The following is an 18,007-nucleotide window of genomic DNA, read 5'->3' on the forward strand; positions in this document are numbered from 1 at the left end:
TGCCCCAAGTTCTTGTCATTATCTCATGTGTATTGATGATTACCACATAGCTAAGTTCAGTACAATGTACTAAGTCATAGTTCGTTTACCAAGCCATAATGAATGTTTTCATACTTTTTGCTAAGCCCTATGCTGTGGTTGATAAATCATAATGGCTAGGATTGCACAGCACACCAAAGCAAATTAAATAAACCACTTTATAGCTTAGTGTAATGTGGGAACCAAGGTAATGTAGCTTTTCTGGTTTGGTGTTGATATGATGTGCAGATCTAGTCATGGTACTTTGTAAACCATGATTTAAGACTTAATGTGATCCAGAACACTGTTCTTTTGCTTAGGTTGTTGTACAATGCCATGCATAATATTAGAATAAAAATGAGAGCAATAATAATAATCCTCCAAGTAATTCTTCTGTGGAAGCTCTTGTAGACCTCCAAACTTTGCCATGGAGCACACACCATCTTGTCTTTTTCCATAGAATTGCTTCTATTACCTACTGTGATTTTTTAAAAAGTTGATTCTGATTTAAAACCCACTGCAAAATATTTTGTAAGGCACACGACTGATCTCAAAATTGTTTCAAGGTTTTCTTTTCTTTTCTTTTTTCTTTTCTTTTCGCCAGGTAGAACTTTCTGGGGCCATAAACTACTTTAGCCTGTAACTAAGTTCCTAGATAACTTATATGGAGCTGCTGTTGCTGCTGCTGCTGCTGCTGCTGCTAAGGATGTTTTTATTTAAAGTTGATACCCCCACTAAACATGATTACTGTATGTGTTTGTGGCATATCTGTGATGGCAATGAGTCTAGCCACTTTTAGTATGATAAACCATGTTTTGTCATGATATCCAAACACTGTCAATGATTAAACGTTCTTAACTTAGCATGTTGAATGAGCCCCATTAAATGCTAAGCCATAATGTGGTTTGCATAATTGCAGTTGAGCATATTATGTGAATTCAGACATACTTTATACATTTTGATTTATGGCATTGCATAGTACATGAAGCCAGTCAGTAGTGGTTTATTCAATAAAATATGGTTAAGCAAACCATGCCGTAGCAGATTGGGCAAATGCAATCTTCAGTGAAAGTAGGGCCCTGGCTCGAATAGAGGCATAAAGCAAGTTATCCTTGGCAGAGTGGTACTACTGTGACTTTACCAGCTTTATGATAGGCAGAGTTTCAAATGGTAGTGCTCTTCCCAGTATGGAGATCTTAGTGATGTGCAAATTGATGGCTCTGTGGTGTTCTATCTGATATAAAGTCTGAGAGCCTTGTCTTGAACTGATATACTCCCCATTCCAGAGGTAAAAGAATGAATGATCCTATGTATACTGTTTCAGGACAGGTCATCTTAGTAAACTGAAGACTTCCTAGACTAAAGCTACATTTGCTGCTACAAAATGAAAATGTTATCTATCTTATACTGTACCAGTACGTGCCTCCTTACACTTGGAATTCTAGCTGCCCAACCACACCCTTGCTGAAAGAGGAATGCAGACAAATTATTTTATTTTTCTGGTTGGGCATGGAGGGCCCCTTCCTGGCCCATGTACTTCAAATTCCTTCCTAATCTCTCCCTGCACCCAGTGAGCAAGCAAGACAGCCAGGGAGAATTTGGAATGAAATACTTTGCTATGGCCAAGAATAAACTTCATACCAGGCCCCAGAGCTTCTAAATGCATATTTAAGAAAACTTTTCTACTCTGTTCTTGCAAATTCCAAGCAATTTTACTGTTTTGACTAAGCTAATAAACAGATATATGTTACTGGTGATGAAATTTTGCCTGTTTGTTTGAAGACTCTTCATTAAACTTTCAACCTAAAATTTAGTTTGACCAATCAGAAACTTTGAACCCAGTTTTTGTGCAGTTGTGTCATCTACTTTTTTAGATTAAAAAAACAAGTTACCAATCTTGCTTCCTCTGATTCATCGTCTTTTCTTTCCTTCTTCCTAAAATGATAATGTTTAGAGAATGTGTAGATTTCTTTTGTATAAGCTCCCAGGGCAACCCAGATAAAAGAATAAAGTGATGAAATTATCTCTCCAAAAAATGTTTCTGTTTTTTAAGATAGTACCTCTCCCAGCTCTGCATAGTGAGGATTTTTTTTACTACATAGGAAGATTAACATTCCATATGAATGGAAGCATATTATATCTATTTTAAGTGGATTTCTTTCCTGCCCCTTTTGGGAAACAGGTCTCTTGCTTTTCAATAGTAATAATGGAGTATAATTGTGTTTCATTCCCCACTGAAAGTAAGGTCATTTTCCAAGAATGCCACAGGACAGTTGAGTATCATATTATTGCCTTTAAATGACAATTTGTGAGACCATCAAACAAAGAGAGATGTAACATGAACTCACAGGGCATCTCTCAGTTCCCATAAACATTTAGTTGGCATCCATATACACCAGGTTTCTTTCCCTTCCCCGTCCCTGTCCCTTGGGCACTGAGATAGTTAATGCGCATTTGACAGCACTTTTTTTCTTCCTTTAATTCTATCAACATGAATCTATTTGCTCATTTGTTCCCTTGGTCTCCCCCCCCCTTTTCTTATGGAAAATTGCTTTGGGAAAGAGAGTGGGAAGTTTCTTGGTGACTACAATTTAGGCTCAGCAAATTAGTAGAATGCATAGCTGGCTTTTCTTTCATATGTGCAGAACTGGGGATAAATTTACCGAGCTTGACTCTACAAAGGAACATGCTTGATTAGATTTATCAAATGAGGACAAAAACATGTCTGTCTTGCAAAAACATGTCTGTCTTTACCCAAAGATTAAAATGTGGTAGCGACATACATTCCCTAGTATCTGGCAGAGACTTTATTATTTGGAGCATCAAACATGCCCTTTCCCTTCCTCTGAAGGCTGAATAAGACTGTTGTTTTTCTGCTCCCTGTGCCTCTGCCACCCTCTAGTTGCATAATGCCAGGCCCTACCAGGCTAGGAACATCACTTGTCTTTGTGCCTTGCTGGCCTTTCATACACGAAGAGGAGTGTTTATTATAAGTGTTGTAGCAACCAGGCAGTTTGAGTGTACACATAAAGACCGCTGGATCAGTGATTCATTGTTCAGGAATGTGGACTTGGATGGAGGACGCAGGGAGTGAGAGGGAGAAAAGCTGTTCTGTGGAATTGACAAGCTGGAAAGGGGAGCTGTACATCTGAGCTCTTCTACATTGCCTCCTGCAGTTCCCAGAAAGGTATATCTGCTTTTTCTCAGATGTGAAAAGCAGAAGGCCACAATTCAGATACCCCTCTTTTCTCTGTTTATATAGAAAAAACAGAAATGAAATGGACTTTTATATCTCCAATCTAAGGTTGTGTCTGTACGACCTGTTCCCCCTTTTGATCCTATAGCTGAGTTCACACATCACACTAAAGTTAAAATGCACTTTGTTTGGTTTAGCATGATGTATGATTCCAGCTATTGTACTTTGTAAGCCCAAATAATCTATAGTTTTGTGATACATGGACCTTGTTGTTATGAATTAGTCATCAAATCATGGCTTTGTGTGATATGTGAACCCAGATCATATGGCTTCTAGCAGAAAGAGCCAATTTCCCAAAGTTTCAGTGGATATTAAGCCCTGTTCTTTTATGCAGTTAGTTATTTACGGCTTAGCATATCCTTTGAAATAAGCTACAAGAGTTACTGATCTGCAGAGCTTTTCACTAGCTGTTATAGATCTGTGGGCCTCAGCAGATGGCACCACCTAGCTGATCTTGGCTGATTTTGGAAGCTGAGCAGGGTCAGCCCAGGTTGGTACTTGTTGTCGTCAGAATCAGGCCTAGTTAGGACCAGCTGAAAATACTTATTGTGCTCTTGACTAGACTGGAAGTCAAAAATGCCTTTTAAAAATGGCAAACTACTTCCATAACATTGCCAAGAAAATTATATACATGCAGTCACCAAAAGTTGAGTTCAATTCAAGGAAGTCTTTGTTTTACTTTAGGGACCTATAGAATAGAGGAGGAAAATTCTGCCCCTCCCATGGTAACCCACAACATTTTTCTGCTGGACATAGAAGAACAAACTTTGCTCCTCTGGCAGTCACTTATTTTCTGTGTTGGCTACAGAAGAGAGATGGAGCTTTCTGTCTCACTCACATACGTGGAATCTCTTGTTACTCCATTGCTTAAATACAAGATTAGATTTATCACTAAAAGATTTTCATTGTATTTTAGCTGGGGAGATCTGGGGCTCCTCAGTGAGAAAATCAGTAATGGCAAAAGACTTTCCCAAAAGTCATCTTGCCCAGCAACTACTGGGTGTTTACCCTTAGTTCACAACCATCTGGGAATATTGGCTATGTTCCAGATCTTCCTCCCAGGTCACCCAAGGTAACAAAGAGGCCTGATCCAAGCCCTATAAGGATTAAATGTAAGCCTGCCTATAATCCTGATTCCCTTTGCAGTGCCCCTAGGCTTTAGTGGCAGATACACATTGGCAGAGTACTCTGATAGTGATAGATGTTTCAAGCAACAGATTGTTGTGCATGGAATTGCTCTGCTCAAAGTTAAAACACAGTTCTATTTAACTGACCGTACTCTTCGCTACACAGGCCAGACTGATACTGAACAATCCAACCAGAGCTTAGTACAACAGAAAAATTATTTATTTAGTAAGTTCACAATTGATACTAAAATCTGATCATCATACAGCAGAAGAGGTCTTCCTTTAAGGTATAATGAATGTATTCAGAAGTCAAGCCTTTGAAAGATTTCAGAAATCTTTCTTGGTGCTGATTAGCTTAGATTTCCCTCAGACTTCTCCAGCTGCTGCTTATACTCTACGTGTTTTGTAAAACTGTCAGCAAAGTCCTTTCTCATTGTTCTCTATGCATAGAATCTTCCAATTAGTTCTGATTTTCAGCTTTCCATTTCTCTGTGCAACTCCTTTACTTGCACATTTAGGACCTTGCTCTTGCCATGTTTTTTTTCCATTCATCTATCACTTTTGTTCTAAAATGCTTACGTGCATTTAAATTGTACTAGATATAATAAATTAATATCAGTGATAATTTGTGATTTCAGAAATTAGAATAAAACAAATAGGTACATAAATTTTAATAAGTATTCTATGGGTAATTTATAAGATTGAGTGGCTTACACAAAATACACTTTCACATGAGTTGTTTACAGATAGTCCTCAGCTTACAACGGCAGTTGGGACCAGAATTGCCGTTGCTAAGTGACGCAGTCATAAAGTATGACATCATGTGACTGCATCGCTTAGCAATGGCAGTCCCAGTTGCCGTCATTAAGTGAGGACTGTGTGGGTCGTTAAGTGAGGACCTTATGTGACCGCAACTTCCAACTTCCTGCCAGCTTCCCCATTGACTTTGCTTGTGGGAAGCCGGCAGGGAACATCAGAAATTGCAATCACATGACTGTGGGGATGTTGTGATGGCTGGAACTACAGTGGTACCTCAGGATACGAACTTAATCCGTTCCGTGACTCTGGGCGTATCCCGAGTTGGTCGTAACCCGAAGGAAATTTCCCCATAGGGTTCAATGTAAATCCGGTTAATCCGTTCCACCCTCCGAATTTGGTCGCACCCCGAGGCAAATTTTCCCATAAGGTTCAATGTAATTACTGTTAATCTGTTCTGGCGTCCGCGGACCACACGTCAGGGGTGGGAAAATGTCCGGGCGCGGCACGAAAACCTCCAGGCGCAGCACGAAAACGTCCGGGCGTGGCGCAGCGTGGCACGAAAACGGCCGGGCGCGGTGCGAAAACGGCGCGGTGCGAAAACGGCCGGGCGCGGCACGGCGCGAAAACGGCCGCGGACCATGTGTCAGGGCGGAAAAATGACCGTACCCCGAGGCGGAGTTCGCACATCGAGGTAAATTTTTGCGGCCGGAGCTGGTCGTAACCCAAAACGTTCGTTAGTAGAGGTGTTCGTATCCCGAGGTACCACTGTACGAGGACCCATCATAAGTACCATTCATTCATCACTGTTGTAACTTTGAATGGTCACTGAACAAATGGTCGTAATCTAAAGATTACCTGTATATTCCTGTTAAGTTAATCTTTCATTTTTGTCATTCTTTACCTAACGTCTACCAGGTATGTTAGAACTACAATTCCCTTGACTGCAACAGCATGGCCTCTGTAGTGTTTCCTAACCTGATGCCTCCAGTTGTGTTGAATTCTAAATCCTGCTAACCTGGACCAACAAGCCCAGTGCCCATACTAGCTAAGGATGATGGAAGCTGTTATCTGAAAATTACTGTATAGGGGGAAGACTGAAACAATAAGAGTTGAAAGCTGTGTGTTATCCTATGAATCTGCTGCAGTCCATTGTATCTAGCAAAATCCATAATATCTTAATATTTTCTAGATACACTGAGCTGTGGAGCAGAATGAATCCACTGTATACTTAAGGAAGTCGTCTTTTGTGTGTCTGAAATCCTGCAGTACAAAATGTGAGATCTGTGGTCCAAACTAACAAAGTGTATAATGTGTTCTGTTTCAGTTGCAAACTGTATGGTGTTTGGGTGAGTTGGATTGATTGGTGGGAGAAAAATGAGACTGTGAAGAAACTTAATTAGAAGTATTGGAGGATAATGGTCTCACAAGGGAAAGGTTAAATAAACAGTTACTGTTTTGGAATTTTGGAAAATATTGGAAGCCAACATACACACACATTCTTTTTCTGAATTTCATAGAGGACTGGAAGTTTGCAGGTCTTTAATCTACTGTAAAGAAATAAATAAAAGTAGCTGGGATCCTGCTGTGATACTGACTGGGATCCATGATTTGTGGTGTGACAGTTTCCCTGCTGAAATCTAGACCACCTGCAAGCAGAAGATCAGGAAGCAAGACATGACCTACATGCACCAATGGGGAGGGTTGGAATTCATCCTTCTTGTACAAATGTTGTGAAGCCAAGAAGAGATTGATAAGAATCAGAGCTGTGCTGTCCAGATATGGCTAGCTTCCAGATATAGCTATGCCACTCTGAAGTGGGGGGAAGCTTTTGTTCAGGCATCAATTGTGCAGTTTCCTAGGGAAGGAAGTGATTCCTGATGTTTCTGGCCAGTGATGACTGGAGTCCCTGGGAGATGAGGAATTGCCTTTCCAGGTGTTGTTGTGAACAAAATGATAGACCTGTACCATGAAAGGGGTGGGGAATATCCTGATTCCAAACAGCAACTCTTCCCCACTCCCCAGAGGCTAATTGTGAAGTTTGGCCCAAAGTTGCCACTTTATTACTTTAACAGATGTTGGCCTAACAGATTTAAAGAGGCTCTGGAAGTCAGCACAGTGGCTTGTGTGTAAACAGTGAGAGACAAGATTTTTTCCCCAAATGCAAGTCTAGCATACTAGCCACAGTTGTACTATTTTAGTACATCACCCCTTGCATATTTTGTATCTATGCTTTTGTATAACCACGTGAAAACCTCTCTTGAATTGCTTGTATATATAGTGTGAATGCAAAGTTCTGAATGCAAGAAGTGCTTATTAGGAACTGCTAAGCAGAGAAAAAATTAAGATACAGGAGAGCCCTATTGATGGAAGACAGCATGGTGTAGTGGTTAAGGTGTTGAACAAGGAGTGGGGAGACCTAGATTCTAGGCCATCTTCAGCCACAGAAGGAGGTTACTGGGTAACTGGATGCAGTGGAATGCACCCCACAAACCTGGTGCCAGGGAGAGTCTATAAAGCTTTGGGCCAGCTAATAAAAGATGTGATTAATAGGTGAAACACTTTGTGTAGAGTCAAAGAAGGAAAGGGAATCTAAGGATAAAAAAAGAATAGGATTACAGAATCAGGAAACTTGGAACTATTTGTATGTCTGAGTTTCCTGAAGTTGTGTGTGAATAGTGAATATTTTCCTTTTAGAGTATAGCTGTATCACTGTAAGCACTGTGTTGTTAGATATGCATCCTGCCTTTTCTCCAACATACATAGCACTCCGTTTCCCATCCACATCAACCTATGAGGTAGGTTGGATTGAGAGAGATTGACTGCCCCAATGAGCTTCAATGGGTGAGAGTGGACTTTGAACCTGGGTCTCCCCAATCCTATTCACCTATCTCTAAGGGCACCATATTTGCCAATGCAAAGACTCAGCTTCATCACAGCAGAGTTAGGAGAAACATTCTTTCTTTGTCACGCTGGATCTTTTCTGGGTGCTTTCTCTGCCTATACCCACTCCTTCAGCATAATGGCTCTGGAACATTGAGGCCACAGGTGGCATACTCTGGAGATATTATCCAGAGGAGGATGGGAAGTGCCTTAGCTGTTTGGAACAATGCTGAAAATAATATAAATAGAATATTTTTGTGAAAGTGCAATCTGGAAGAGCTTCTTTCAGAGAAAAATTGGGAGATTAGCTTTCAGATCCTCCTCCTACTCACTGGTTCTCCTCTCTCCATATTCAGTAATTCTAGCAGGGAGAAAGGATTAGCAGTGAAAGAGAATCAGTAGAAATAGGAAGGATTAAATTTTCCTCCAATCAATTCATCCCTCGAAAAATATTCCCTCCCTCCACAGCACCATTCACTATCACATATATGTTTGGGAAGCTCTTGCTAGCCTGCATAAGATATGGTTCTTTCCTAAATGAATATTTACCTGGAAGATAAAATTCATTTGGACAGGAAAGATTTGGTATTAATCTCATTCCGCATTTCATATGTGAATCTTGATATTCTTCAGCTGATTTAATTGAATTATCAAACAAGAACATAATCCTTTAAAAATAATGTCCTAATTCATGCTATTGGCATTTCACTAATCATTGTGAACTCTGGGTAGCTTAAAGAGTGAAGTGACAAATTACCAGCATCCAACTGGGAAGAGAGTAGAAACTCACTTCATCCAGCAACTCCTATAGCAAAAGGGACAGACAAGGACGGCCATGCTGAGGATGTTTGCTTGGCAAAATTGAGATGCTTAAAATGTTCTAAGTTCCCAGCAGTCATGATTCTTTCTGTGAAGATAATTGATTTTCATGCTTGATTGCCCTTCCCCTTCCTCCTGTCTCTCAGTCCCGTTCCCCTTAGCCCATGGCAGAGAGTTTCCCAGTAATTCCACACCTTTCCCCATTCCCTCCCTTCAAATAGTACAGCTCCAAGGATCATAAATCTGCCTATCTTTAAGCTTCAGTCCCAGCACTCTGTAGGGTAGTGGCTATTTCCAGCATGGCCTGAGAATGCCAAGCAGGATGCACGCTATGTGCTGCTTGGGTGAAAACCAATCTCATTTCAAATCTGCTCCCTTCTCACCCACGTGTCGGCTTGCACACTTTCCTTTTGCTTGCAGTCACAATGCTAGGCAGGTCTCTGTGATCTGAAAAGTGATAAAGGGACCGAATGACAGAGAAAGAGCTAGGCATCATTTTGATATGTAGCAGTCACCCTACATCTCAGATGTGCCATTTCACACTGTAGGCTGAGGGCTCATGTAATTGAAAGTTTTTCTGTTAAAAAAGCAAAGCCTTTACATAAAGAAAACCTAACTAAAATCTTTTCCCCTAACTTAGCTGGTGCAAGGAATGTTTTAGCGCAGAAATAATCATGTGAGCCCCCGCACTAGCCTAAAGCAATACCATTGTGGCACAGGGGGGAGAGAAGGCTGCATTCCACTGCGAGCAAGTGGTTGAGGCCAGAGAGGGAACATTCTTGCAGTGGGTGGGGACGAAGCTTAAGGGGCTGAGCTCATGCTCAGAGGTTGAGGTCACACCTCAAACAAAGCTGTGGTTGTTTTAATCATGATTCACTGAATTAGCCAAAACTGGCTAGGTTTGCACAATAAATTAAACCCAAATCAACCAATTTACAATATTGCTTGGTGCAATATCTGTGCCCAACAGCTTTCAGACAGCATGGGCACCCCAGACACTGTCACAGGAGCACCTGAAACTGGTACAAAAAAAGCAAGACACTACAGAGACTTAAGTCTAGTACCGTATTTTTCCATCAATAAGACGCCCCCATGTATAAGACCCCAACTTTTCCAACCCAAAATTAAGAAATCAATATTTTAAAGATAAAGCAGAACACATTTTTATTTAGTAATTAGGTAACATTTACATGATACACTCAGTGGGAGGAGGTCCAAACTGTCTCTCTGCAGCTCTATTTCCATGCTCTTTTGCATAACTGATTACCGTATTTTTCCGACAATAAGAAGCCCCCATGTACAAGACGACCCCCACTTTTCCAGGCCAAAATTAAAAAATCAATATTTTAAAGATAGTGCAGAACACATTTTTATTTAGTAATTAGTTAACATTGACCTGATACACTTGGTGGGAGGAGGTCCAAACCGTCTCTCTGCAGCTCTATTTTCAGGCTCTTTTGCTTAACTGATTACATTCAAGCACGAGTGAAACTGCAGATAGCTTGTCTCTGCAAACAGCCTTCCTCTAATTGGTTTGTTCAGCATCAGCTGACATCAGTTACATCAGGCTCGTGATTGGAGGAAGTCTGTTTGGGAGACAAGCTATTTCACTCGTGATTGGAGGCTAGCAATAGGAGGAAGCCTCTCTGCAGAAACTGCAGTTTGGCAGTTTTGCAACCGCAATTCTCGGCTGACTTCCTTGAATAAGACGCCCTTCAGTTTTTAGGGTAAGGATTTTAGAAAAAAGTATCGTCTTATAGTCGGAAAAATACGGTACATTCAGTTTGAATTTTGCAGAGTAAGACATTCACTTATTTTTTTATTTTCCAACATCTTTATGGGCTCAGAATGCTCTGACATTACTGGTCCCTGTCGCATCTGCGCACTGCCTACATGCTCTCCGCCTCCAACAGGATGTGTTCCAATTGGTTTGTTCAGCATCAGCTGACGTCAGTTACATAAGGCTTGTGATTGGACGAAGCCTGTTTGCAGAGATAAAATATGGGCAGTTTCGCAACTGCACGGTTCTCTCCTCGGCTTACTTCCTTGCATGAGATGCCCTTCAATTTTTAGTGTAACGATTTTAGAAAAAAGTATTGTCTTATACACAGAAAAATACGATAATTGTTACATTTTGATACAGAGATTCTGGGGTGTTCCCTATTTTCTCTTCGAACGTTCACCACGTCTTATGAGGTAACAGCTTTTTAGTCTAAAACGGGTTGGCAAACTACCGCCCACAGGCCAAATTCAGGCTACTACCTGTTTTTGTATGGCCCACAAGCTAAGAATGAGTGGGTGGGAGATCACCAGGCCTGAGCCTCGGCTGAGCTCCCTGTGTGCAGAGGGGCATCCTGGATGGCAGCCTGTAAATGGCAGGCTGGTGCCACCCAATGGCTGCCATGTTCCTTGGCCTGCCAGCTGTGCCCACAGAGGAGAGGCAGGGCCTAGCTCCTTACAGAAAGAGTCTGCTGACCCCAGTCTAAAACACAGTTAAAACCTGGAGCTTCTAATTACAACTAGCTATCTCAACAGAAATAACCAAAACCAAGGGATGAACCATCCTATAGGGATGAACTTTACCCCATCAAGGGCCTCTCATTAGAAATTCTGACCTGTCATATATAGCTAGAAAGTGCCATGCAAGAAGAATCCAAACCATTGAATTCTCTGACTTGCAGGCTTTAAGTTGCCTTCAGCAAGATTGTTTATGTCTCATTTGCAAAGGAAAAGCTGGTTTTTGTAGTAGGATATTCTGAATGCTCAGAACTGCTCTTTCAGGAATGGCTGCCCTGTCACCCAAGGGCCTAACTCAGGCTGCTTCCATATTAAGCTTTTAACATGGATATGTATCTCACTTGCTTTTTATGGAGTATCCTTATTACTTCACTTTCCTGAGTTTTTCTTCAGCTTCTTACACCTTGTATCACATCAATAGAAAACCAAGTTTATTTGCGAGAGAAAAATGCTGCTCTTTTGTCTCTAAGAGGTATAATTTCCCCTTTTGCAACAACTTATCAGGTAGGGAAACCTATCCTCACTCAGCACACTTTCACTGTGACTTTTATTGGTGTTCTGTCATTTGTTTTTTTCGAATTTTTATCTCTAATTATAGCTATTTATTGCATTTTGATGAAAAAAAAATTACATTACAATGCTATAATACTAATTTAAATTATTTTTAAACACCCTTTGCTTTCTAATCATTATGTTTAGCATTGTGCTTTATTTCTAATTAAGATTTCTCATTACACTGCCAGACCAAAACAAATATAACTGTCCATAAAATATTAGTTTTTAAAAGTCATCAGGCAGCCATACTTGTGTACTTAAAAGCATTTGCATGGATAGTGAATTGGATATTTGTCCCCAAAGCAAATTTACTGGTGCTGATGAAAACTTTGCAAGTTTTACAAGTAGAAAAAGCACGAATTCTGCAATAATATAAAATGGAAATGGAATTCTGCTACAGATCTGCAGAGAAAGTACTATGACAATTGCTTCTTAGAGGTACCTGCTGCTTCCACTTTCAGGGTTCTGTCATGCACTAGGCAAAGTCATAATCTGGCTGTCTTGCCTCTGGTTTGATAAGCTGTATAAAACTCATCATTGTGCTTTATAAATTATGGTTTATGTCTTGGATCTTCAGTGTGATGCCCACATATCTCACTGTGCCTGTGGACACATCTGTTGGCACCTGCCAGGCTTCGTATCCAACTATACTTTGTTTCAATTTTAAAATATTTTTACAGCTTGGGGAGGGGTGCCTTTGAGTCATTGTTGACTCCTGGCAACTGCCTGGACAAGTCCCTGCAGTTTTCTTGGCAAGTTTTTTCGGAAGTGGTTTGCCATTGCCTGCTTTCTAGGACTGAAAGAGAACAGCCGGCCCAAGGTCTCCCAGCTGGCTTTGTGCCCAAGGAAGGACTAAAACTCATGGTCTCCTGGTTTCCAGCCCAGTGCCTTAACCACTACACCATACTAGTTCTCATTTTTACAATATCATACTGGAAGTTGAAAACATATTTTAAAAAATCAGTGTTCAATTCCCAGTCTCCAAAACATTACACACTCCCAGTTTAGTGTAATCCTGTTATTTATTCAACAAGTCAATGTTAAGTTAGCCTAGTATAATGTAGGAACATAGCCTTCTCCATACTTTCCTCATGGTTTTAACAATGGTTTTTACACCCTGGTTCACAAACCGATGCCAGGCCACACAACATGCTTTCAGGCAGTCTGCAAGTACATGACAGAAATCAAAACAATCATAATATTTCCAGGCCATATGTAAAATCCCATTCCTTCTGTAATGTTACCCATTGTTTTTGATGTGTTTAAATAACTTTTGTCATGCATTTTAGCTAAAAAGATCCCCATAGGGCTTACAAATATCAACATTCTTTGACCTCTAAAAGAAAAAAAGAGATAGGGAGGAGAAAGAAAAGCAAGCATAGGTACCTGTTCTTAAAGCTGCACTCTTACGGTTACATACTGGCACGGGAACAATTTCGGTAGCCCAGTGGAATATGTGCCCTTCAGGAGAGCCAAAAGGAGCTGGTGTCTAGAAGAGGCAACAGAGCAGTGTGGATTTTCTTCTCTCCACTGTTCTGCTATCTCCTGCAATGGTTGCTAGTTAGATGATAATTGAATCTACTGAACTTTTAGGTAATCCAGTCTTTTCAAAAGGAACTTTCAGAACAGTTCTGTCATCTAGTAGGTTAAATATTTCACCTTCCCAAACCAAATGGTTCCTGATCTTAAAATGGCTTTTTAAAAAAGGAATTTCAAACATCCAGGATGAAATTACTGAATGAAGACTAGACAAAGCTGAATTCTGTTCCCTTATCATAAATTCAGATTATATGCTTTTAAATCATTTTACAGAGTGGTAACTGTCTTTAACAGTGCAAGAATAGTTAACTCATCAAAAGACACATGTATCTAGATTTTCTGGTATTTTTTTATCTGACCTCACCGCTATTTTTTCTTCTCCCTACACTCATGTGTATATAAACTACACACACACATCTGCCAACTCAAGGTGACATTCCATGCATTTAATGAAATGGTGTCTAATCTATGAAAATGTACATATCTATATTAGTCTTAAAAGATGTATGTTATTTTTGATATAACAGCATCCTATGGTTAAGAAACAGGAAGATGGTGCTGAAATATTTGTCACCTCTGGATGCTACCATTCCTTCAGGTCTATTAAATCTGCTCCTACCTTTAACTGCCTACTTTTCTTTAGGTTACTTAAGGTTATTATATCAAACTATGTGCATTGGACAGGGCAGGGGAGGAGGATCCTTTGACAATCAGTATTTGTGCATGCTGGTATCAAAAAGGAGTTTTAGAGCATCATATTCCACCAAATGGATTTTTCCAAGAGCCTGGCATGTGTGAGAGTGTCTGTGAATATTTTTGATGATCTAACACACTTTTGAAAGTTAATTATAAATTACTTATTGAAGTCATTCTTATACCATCTTTCCCAAAGTTAGCTATCCAGTTATAATTGAATAAGAATTGAACTGCCCAACATGACATGCCAACCATAACACAGAAGATCAACCATGAATTGCTGCATATTAACAACTTAAGCAAAGTATTTGCTGCTGTTGTAAACCTGGGATACCCAAAAGCAAAGAAAACCATAGTACAATGTCTGTCCTAAAGAACATTTGGCAAATGATGTCCACAAAATAATATTGTGACAAGAGCTGGGAATAATGTCAATTCCCCCCATTGACACAGTAGGTGTCATTTAAGATGTGCTAAGTGATACTTTGTGCAGCGCAACACATTCTATGTAGCATTCAAAAGTAAAAATAAAGAAGAATAAGGCAATAACATTTTTGTCAAACTATTTGTGAGCACAGAAAAGGGGGCATCCCCATAAAAGAAGAAAATATACATTAAGCATTATAAAGATCCCCCCAAATATTTCTAAACCATATTCCAGACTTCCATTATGATAATGCTGCTTAGGGATGATGGAATCTTAGTTCAAAGTATAGGGCACCACAGGAACAGGAAGGCTTAGACAAACAATCAAATTTCCAGGTAGGGTTCTAGTCTGCTCTACAAATGGGTTGTTTTTTAAGCTGGGAATTATGCCTGTTATTAGTGTTTCAACACACTGAAAGTATCAGGATTAGGAAAGCCATCTTAGCTAAACAAAAGAGAATTAGCAAAGTTATAATGGGTCTGCTTTCTTACCACAGCATAGGCCAAAGCTTAACTGCCTGTTAATTTCTATAAGATCAAAAAAGTATGCATACAGTAGTTTTTTTTCTTTATATTTTACAGGATGAGGTGAAACTGCCATCCAAGCTGAGCATAAGTAAATCTGTGAAAGAAATGGAGAAAGAGCAAGAAGATGAAGAGGTCCTAGCTGGTGAGGAGCACCCTGGAGAGGAACATATTGAGCTCTCCTCAGATGAAGAGGTAGAGGTTGAAGAGATTATTGAGGAATCGCGAGCAGAACGTATCAAGAGAAGCGGTATGAGGAAGGTTGATGACTTCAAGAAGGCATTCTCTAAGGAGAAGATGGAGAAGACCAAGTTGAAAACTAGAGAGAACCTAGAGAAAACCAAGCTGAAAACCAAAGAGAACCTGGAGAAAACCAAGCAAAATTTGGAGAAGACCCGACATAACCTGGAGAAGAGAATGAACAAGCTGGGCACTAAGATAGTCACCACCGAACGCAGGGAGAAGATGAAGACCTCCCGAGATAAGCTGAAGAAGTCCTTCACCCCTGATCATGTAGTCTATGCACGCTCTAAAACAGCTGTCTATAAAGTACCACCTTTCACCTTTCATGTCAAGAAGATCCGTGAGGGAGAGGTGGAAGTAAAGGCCACAGAGATGGTGGAAGTTGGCGGAGATGAAACAGAGAACACGGATCTGCTGAGAGGTGAAAGCCCTGAGATGAGCACACTTCTGCAGATCACGGAAGAGTCAGACACAGTGCTGGCAGAGAAGAGTGACAGTGAGTGAGGCGGGTGGCAGTATAAAAGCATCAAATGCTGAATATGTAATCTTCCACATTTCCTCTTTTTGGCCTCACATGGGCATGCGCATGCACACATACACATAAACACACATACATACACAATATATACAGAAATTTTACAGCTCTCCCCCCTTCTCCAACATGTAGCTCCAAGGTGCATTTTTGTATATTTCTGATTCATCATATAGAACATGGAACATAATTATAATCCGTCAAAATACCATTCCTGCTACTAAAAGCTTGCTTTGCCAGCCTGTCATGGCAATGCCCCAACTTCCCGAAGGTGCTACCCATGAGGTAATCTATTTCTATGCACAAGAAGCATGCTGCCTCTTAACTATCCTCTGATGTCAAGAATGCTTCCTGGAGACCTGAAAGCAAACTTGTCCGACAGAAGACAAAGCAAAGGCACGGAAGCAAAGGAAGGAAAGAATTGGCTCAGTATGTCACAGAACCAGGGGATAACGAAGGAAACATGGAAATTACTGGCTTGAATTCAAAGATGTTGTGGTGTCATGTGATGATGCAAACATACAATCTGTGCACACTCCAATTTCCAAGAGATTATATGGAAAAAGTTGCATTTATATTATCAGTAAAAGTCAAGTGGTTGCCAGTACAACAGACAGGAAGAAGGAAGAGATATAAACAGGGTGCCCATAAACCATTTGCACTATTAGCTGCACAGATCTGTGAAGCTACTTTGCAACATGGTTGAAGTGGGGATATTTATCTGGGGATGAGGAATGGATGAAAGGAATATTGGACAAGTAGGGAGAGTCAAGGGGGAAAAAAGATGGCATAAGGACAGAGAGTGGACATGGCCTGTGACAGCTTTAGCTATAAACAAGGGTTACCAACAACAGCAGCAACAAAACAGAGGAGGCACCAGCATCTATCCAGTTAGCAATCTTGACTTCCATTCCTGGGCTGGATCCAGAGAGCACTGCAGGGTTGTTTTCTGCCCATGCCAGGGCTCCAGCAGTAGGCCAGCTTTAACTAGCTGTGTAAACCTTGATTACATGCAGCTGTTTTTAACTATACTTGCAACATAGGGAGTTAAGGTGCAAGAATTCACTAATACAAGACAATTTGTTATGGGGAAAGGGATTCTCAGCTACCCTCCCTGAGCAACACACCACTCAAAATCACACACACATACACACAGACTTTCATACAGCTACCTCTTTGGCTTGCGGGGGACAGTTTTCAAGTGAGCCTGAAGCCTCGCTTTCCAATCACAAAAAAATGGCCTCCTTCCCCATTTTCTGACACATGTAACTATCCTTCCTTTGCATGATTTTGTGACTTACTCCACCCCCCGCCTGCCTGCCTGCCTTCCTCACATTCTTCTGGGATTTTCCCCAGCTTCTGTGTGTGGTCAAGGAGAAAATATTTGCAGCCAGAAATCCACCATATCATCTTGCCATTCTGCATCCAATACATCTACCACACCTGTACCAGAACTGCCTGTTCTAATATCTACAGAAATGGCTTGGCTGAACTATCCACACCCCAGCAGGAAGAAGTGTATGTGTGTAGGGGTGTTCTTACTTGACTGAGAAGTGTGCAAGCAAGTGGCTAGGAGTCGTCCCCTCTGCACTGCACTTTCCTCTGAGCCTTTCAGTTCTTGTCATGGATCTAGAAGAGAGAGCCCAGGATGTAAGATTTACTAGGCCTTCAAAACCATCACAGATGGGGTGGGGATCTTGCCTCACTCTGGGGACAATAAATATGTGGGGAAGAGGGTGCTGTGCCAAGCAGCCGCATTGCTCCTTTTTCTAAGACTGCATCCTGGTGAGCAGCATGACTAATAAACTTTCTTTTCTACATGGACAAGTGTAAAGTGTTTTGGGAAACAACGTTACACAGACTAGTGGGCCAGAACCAAGAACACTTTCACAACCACATGACATTGTTTTAAATGCACATAAACACCTCCCTTCTGTTCTTGAGGAAATGTTCCTGAGGGCAAGAAATGGATTCAAATAGGAAATGAGATATAGATCCTTTTTCCACCTACAGGTAGAAATTGGAAATGAGTGAAAGAAGACCGCTTCTCCTGAGCCCTGTGTGCGTGTGGGTACTGTATGGGCAAGACAAGGCAATAGCTGCTCCTAGTTTTTA

The 18,007-nt window shown here is 40.8% G+C and overlaps 1 protein-coding gene across 1 annotated transcript in view; it reads left to right on the forward strand.

Annotated features, from left to right (window-relative positions):
- The window catches only part of CAVIN1 (caveolae associated protein 1), a 29,846-nt gene extending 12,127 nt beyond the window's left edge, over nt 1-17,719 (forward strand). Inside the window, exon 2 of the mRNA XM_007429655.4 lies at nt 15,175-17,719. Coding sequence (XP_007429717.1) covers nt 15,175-15,864 — 690 coding nt within the window. The 3' untranslated portion in view covers nt 15,865-17,719. The remainder of the gene's footprint in view (nt 1-15,174) is intronic.
- The last annotated feature ends 288 nt before the right edge of the window (nt 17,720-18,007 follow it).

This window comes from Python bivittatus, unplaced genomic scaffold (assembly GCF_059951505.1).
Source record: "Python bivittatus isolate LINGU-HERP-01145 unplaced genomic scaffold, Pbiv_v1 ctg000410_np1212, whole genome shotgun sequence".
Taxonomy (NCBI): Eukaryota; Metazoa; Chordata; class Lepidosauria; order Squamata; family Pythonidae; genus Python; species Python bivittatus.